Here is a 6000-nt window from a genome sequence, read left to right as displayed (position 1 = left end):
TATTATATGACTATATTCACCACTTAACATTTGACTACGATAAAATAATTACATCTAATTGTATTATCTATAATATACATTTTATATACTTAAAAGTTAAATCAGTTTAATCCGTTCTTATTGCTTATATATATATATATATATATATATATATAATATATATGTGTGTGTGTGTATAATGACTATAATGTATATGAGATATAAAAAAAATAAACTTTAGTACGTAAAAACTTAACAGAAGCAGAAAAAAATCATGAAACTATCCAAAAATTAAAATTACTTCAAAAATAATTTTTACTAACTATTGTATAGGTACCACAAATCAAAACGTAATATAAAATATTTGGGATAAAAGAAAAATATTCTTTAATATTTTTGATTTGACAAATTATAGGACATGGATACCTACCTAACAACTACAGTAAATATTGAAAGTTGATACTTGATATTGAATAGTGAAAATAGACATATTATTATATATATAATTATACATTGAACCAGCCGAATGCAAATATATCTGTACTGAAGATTTAATTAAGTCAAATCTATACTACATACAGTTTCACAAAAATAATTTTAATCCATTGGAATTATTGTTAGTCTTTATTTATTTAAAATTAATGGTTTTATAATTTAATTTATTAATAGGTACTTTATTTTTACAGATTACACCGATAAAATAGAACCAATAATCCGATGGCCATATTTAACGATCATACTGCTGCTATTCATTTGAAAATTTTGAAACAATGTGGTTTTTATCAAGTATTTGATTCTAACAGTAAAAAAATATTCGGTTGGAATATTTACAAACTTTCTTTTATCGTACTAACCGTGATAACTCAGTGTCTAATTGTTTTCGGGAATTGTGGGTTTTTATTTGAGTTGGAAGACACTATTAACAATGTTGATTTATTTCTAATCATATTCTCTGATTCATTTAATTATCTTAATCTGTGGAAAATAATCATACTTCTGTTCAACAAAAACAACGTTTTGGATCTTTTGGACGTTACATATTTAAATTTTTTTAAGAGCAAACAATGCCATAATAACGTTGAAATACTGTACAAACATCGTAACAGAGTTCTACAATATACAAAATTATACTATAATTTCTGCATTTTGGTGATCATTCTATGGGTTTTTTATCCAATAGTAATTAACTCATTCATAGCAAATTCAAATGACAATCGACGTTTAGAGAACATTATAAACAGACGATATCCCATGACTGTCAATACTTACAATCAGTATTATGTCCTGTTTTACATTATCGAAACAATAATAGCAATAAAATCATTATACTTAGTATTGATGATTGATATATTATTATTGTCTATTGGTTGGGCGATAACTGTTCAATATGAAGTATTGGCTGCAGCATTTAAGAACATCGGGCATGATGTAAACCTTCAAAAAGGTGAGACTAATTTTTTAAATTTTGACTATTATTTTATAGAAAATGAGTTTGTGGTAAAATAAAGAATAATCAATTAGACGATTAAATAAAAAGAATAAGTCAAAATCACTAAAAACTCGTCTTATATTCTAATAGATTTTTTATTTTTTACAACTAATTTAAAATAAGAAATACCTAATTTATACTTTAATAATAAAAACTTAAGTAACTTAATAAAAAAAAATGACCGAAATTGACTTATTGCCTTAATTTACCCTTATTCCTTGCTGCTTATCACACCTAATTGTACTGATAAAATGAATCACACCAGTAAAAAGTTAGCAAAAACCTTAAAATTCTATAAAACATTTTAGTATTTTATTGTATTGACAATATTATTTTCGGAGTATCCGCATCGGCTCCCATTTGTCCGCTTTGGCTTCCACTATTCATTTGAAGGTGGCCGTATCGACTCCCTTCAGATTTCAATGGTATAGACGTATCGGCTCCCAATTTACAAAATTTTTCTTCCAATTTACAGGCTGAGGACTGACTACAAATATGTTTGTCAAAAGGGCTCTTAACAAATAGTTGGCCGCAGTGACTCGCACTCACGGGCTGGGTAATAATAAAATAGTATATGTGAACTAACGCTACGCCGATCGCTCGAAACAAAAACATCAAGAAATATAATATACGCGTTAAAATTATAATAAATAATCAAATATCAACAAAGGGCGGACGTGTCCACAATTATAATGTATATATAATAATATAATATAAGAATAATAATTGATAATACTAATAATAATACGCAAACTTTTAATAATATGGTTTACGTTCATAAATGAGACGCAATATAGCCATTAAACCGGCGGAATGGTCAAATATCCGGAGCCGAAACGGACTTATTAGAACCTGTCGGGAGCCGATGCGATATCATCTATTATTGTATGTGTTAAATGTTATAGATAATACCGATTACTTATATTTTATTTTTCAGATCATGATTATAATCTTAAATATTTTAAATCGATTTTATTTGATCAACAACAACTTGATCTGTAAGTATATTTTGATAAACCTAAAATATTAACAATTAACATGAAAAAAAAAAAACCAACAACAAGAATGATGATCATACTTCACAAATTCACATAATCGATTAGTGTCTCTACTGTTTCTTCAGACCTTAGTGCCCTCTGTTTTCATAAGTTTGAGACATGATTATTACATACAACTATACAAGATTGGTGTATTTTAGACTCTAAACGGAACGATGAATGTATTAGTTCTACAACAATGGAAACCTTATGTAGAACACAAATATATACCTAATTATAGTCGATTTAGAACTTAATGGAACCTATCGGAACACATGCAACTATTTTTTGCCTTAAAATTAAAATATTTTACTGTTTGTAACTTAAATGGGTAACTCTACTTATATTTATATTTATATACTTTTATAACCTGCATCGGATAAGTTTAAAGAGAGTAAAGACATCTTAATCATATATTCATACATTTTTAATAGTTCACTATCATACATAATTTTTACACAGTTACACAAAAGTTACTATTACATGGGAAATTGGCGTTGAGTAAAATTCTATGTTTTTTGTTAATTGTTAACTATTCGTATATTTTTGAGTAATATAGGTCTATTTTCAAGTTTAAACTTTAAAGGTAAGCATTACCTTAGAATTTTCTGTATTGGTACGTTAGTTTTTACTTTTTTACGATATTTCAATTTTTAAATGTATTATGACTTATGACTGTTATAAGTAGGGCTGTGAATTTAATGCACTAAAAAACCTTAAAAAATGCATTAAAAATGCCAAAAAAATGCAATAAAGTATGCACTTAAAATACAAAATATGCACTTAAAATGCAAAAAAAAGAAATATAAAATGCTAAAAATTATAGTATAAAATTCATTTAAAATGGTTTTTAATTTAATTTTTATGTTTATATTAATGCTAGGTACAGGATATTAAAATATAGTAGTACAAAAAAGTGTTTATTTAATAAAAAAGTTTAAAAAATTGACATAATATACATATACAGCCTGTGTAAAATAAAAAAAAGTTTTCAAACAACTTAATTGACTGAATTTGGTTAAAAATACTAGAAAATGAACTAAAAAAAGCAAAATATGACCTAAATATGCGAAAAAAATGCCCTAAAAAATTAAAAACGTCAAAAATGCAAAAATATGCAAAATAAAAGTTTCATAAATGAATTCGTAATTACATAATTCAAATTATGTACTTACAAAGCTATGTTTTACATTCACCAAAAAAAAATGCACTTTTCTATAAATTCACAGCCCTGGTTATGAGTTAATGAGTACCTATAGATAATATGTAAAGTATAAAATTTTACAAATATCTATAATACACTTAAAAAAATAAAGAACATATTAACATTGCAGAGTTAATGTTTTTCCTATAAGTTTTATAATAGTTCAAAGTAAATTCAATTCCATATTATTACTTATTTGCTTCATTAAACCCAATACAAACAATATCTGGTCAGTTTAGGTAAAATCATGAGATCACACAGTAGGTAAATTATTATAAACTTAACATTTTAAATTCTAATCTTTTATTAGATACAATAGGAAAAAAAATTGTCTTAACGCAATACCTATTCACTTGAATTATATACTGTTATTTAAACATATATTTATGCTTATATAATTATGCGTTTAAAACAACTAATAAATAATTTAAAAACGTATAAAACAAATTATATATAACATAAAAATGATTTACGCTGATTAGTAATCAATAATTTGTCCTACAGGTAGGTATGGTTTACAATTTTACGTGTCAAATGTGAAACGATCATACTTAATAAAATATTATAGCTGGTTATTTATTAAGTTAAAATCATGACATCATTGACATCAACAAATAACAACAACATAATATACTAAGATTATTTTTATTTATTTTTACAGGAAATTAAAACTATATTTTTCTATCGTGAAGCCTATTGTTCTAATGCACGTTGCTATTAGTTCAGGCTTAATCATAATGTTATCGAACTCGTTCAGTATGGTAATATTTTAAAATATGCAAATTATTTTCATGAAATTCTAATGAATTGACTAATATTGTTTAACTATAATTATATTATAACTATATTGTTTTACTATAGTACCTACCTAGTACCTACTAAGTATCTAATAATTTACCAACAGGTTCTATTATCGACAGAATCATTTGCTATCACAATGGTAAATTTATTTAAAATCGGGATTGGAATTTTCTACTTATGTCTACAATTATTTCTGCATTGTCATTTATTTGATCATATTAACTCAAAGGTATTACGTACCTTTTTTACTTATAAAAAATAATAAATTCAACATTTAAAATTATCATTTTTTTTATTTTAATTAATAATTATAAACTTACATTACGCAGAGGGAATCTGTCAACCTTGGAATATATTCTTGTAATTGGACAAAGATGGATTTAGTATTTGAAAAATTATTATTATTAACCGTTCACGTAAATGATGCTAATCAGATAAAAATAAAAGCTTCAACGAAAAAAATAGTTAACTTACAACTATTTGCTAATGTAAATATTAATTTATTCTCTTACGGTTAACATAATAATATAATATGATGTATATAAGTATAATATTTGATATTAATAACAAAATAATATTCGAACTGATACTATATCGACACAATTTCAGGTTTTGATGACGTCTTACAACATTATATCCGTCATGGTAAAAACAATTAGCAAATTGAATGATACATCAGACAACAATTAATAATCAACTACTTTGTAGTTTGTACTATTAACAGTTTACATTTTTTCAATATTTATATATAAATTATTGGTGAAATTAAATTTAATAATAATTAAGTATAGTTTACCAATATTCTTATTTTTAAATAATTTAGGTAAGAAGTACCCACGTTTGATACTGTAATAATTCAATTTAGTATTATTGTAACAAATCATATCTATAGATTCTATAGTACAGAACTATAGAATATAGATAATATTTAGAACTTAAATGTTCGCAAATCAATGAAACTAGTAGTGCAGTATTTTAAATTTTTCTTAGACTCAATTTCAAAATTGTAAAATAATCTTATTTATTAAGTTAATACATTATATTATTTATATTACCATGGTATTTAAATGGTTTAAGAACAGATATTTATACATTAAGTAGGTAAACAACTTTAATTTTAAAATAAAAATCTAATTTGTTTAAAAATATTATATCACGTTTAATTTAAATTATATAATAGCTACTTTCTATTATTTTTTACGTAATGAACATTTTTAGAAATTATATATTCTTGACAAGAAGTTCCATCGCTGGATGGATTCTTCGCTCAAGTCATCAGTCCCTTTTATTTTACTTTATTTTATTGTTATTCTATTTCTATCTTATCAACACTTATGCTCCTTGTAAAAATAATATATTTACAGATTGTATAATAAAACAAATTAAAAACAAAAAAAAATAAATATATTCTTGAATTATGAAAAATAACTTTTGACATCGTTACGTATATCGATACAAACATCAATAGTATTCAATAATATTATATTAAT

At 24.3% G+C, this 6000-nt stretch overlaps 1 protein-coding gene across 1 annotated transcript; it reads left to right on the top strand.

The window, feature by feature from the left end:
* Positions 1–696: 696 nt before the first annotated feature.
* LOC112599200 lies at positions 697–5200 on the top strand. Its single transcript, XM_025346014.1, has 6 exons — positions 697–1423; positions 2406–2466; positions 4371–4470; positions 4614–4739; positions 4840–4998; positions 5120–5200. Exons 1-6 carry the CDS (start codon positions 697–699, stop codon positions 5198–5200), a joined length of 1254 nt encoding a protein of 417 aa, XP_025201799.1.
* Positions 5201–6000: the final 800 nt, after the last annotated feature.

Source organism: Melanaphis sacchari, unplaced genomic scaffold (assembly GCF_002803265.2).
Source record: "Melanaphis sacchari strain LSU unplaced genomic scaffold, SCAv2.0 Contig4_pilon_pilon, whole genome shotgun sequence".
Classification (NCBI taxonomy): domain Eukaryota; kingdom Metazoa; phylum Arthropoda; class Insecta; order Hemiptera; family Aphididae; genus Melanaphis; species Melanaphis sacchari.
This window is presented reverse-complemented; position numbering and strand designations above follow the sequence as displayed.

Excerpts from the sequence above, each read along its gene's own strand:
- LOC112599200 (XM_025346014.1), top strand. The coding sequence starts at position 697 with ATGGCCATATTTAACGATCATACTGCTGCTATTCATTTGAAAATTTTG. Across the intron at positions 1,424-2,405 it reads TGATGTAAACCTTCAAAAAG|ATCATGATTATAATCTTAAA; the intron begins GTGAGACTAATT and ends TTTATTTTTCAG. Across the intron at positions 4,740-4,839 it reads TTGATCATATTAACTCAAAG|AGGGAATCTGTCAACCTTGG; the intron begins GTATTACGTACC and ends TACATTACGCAG.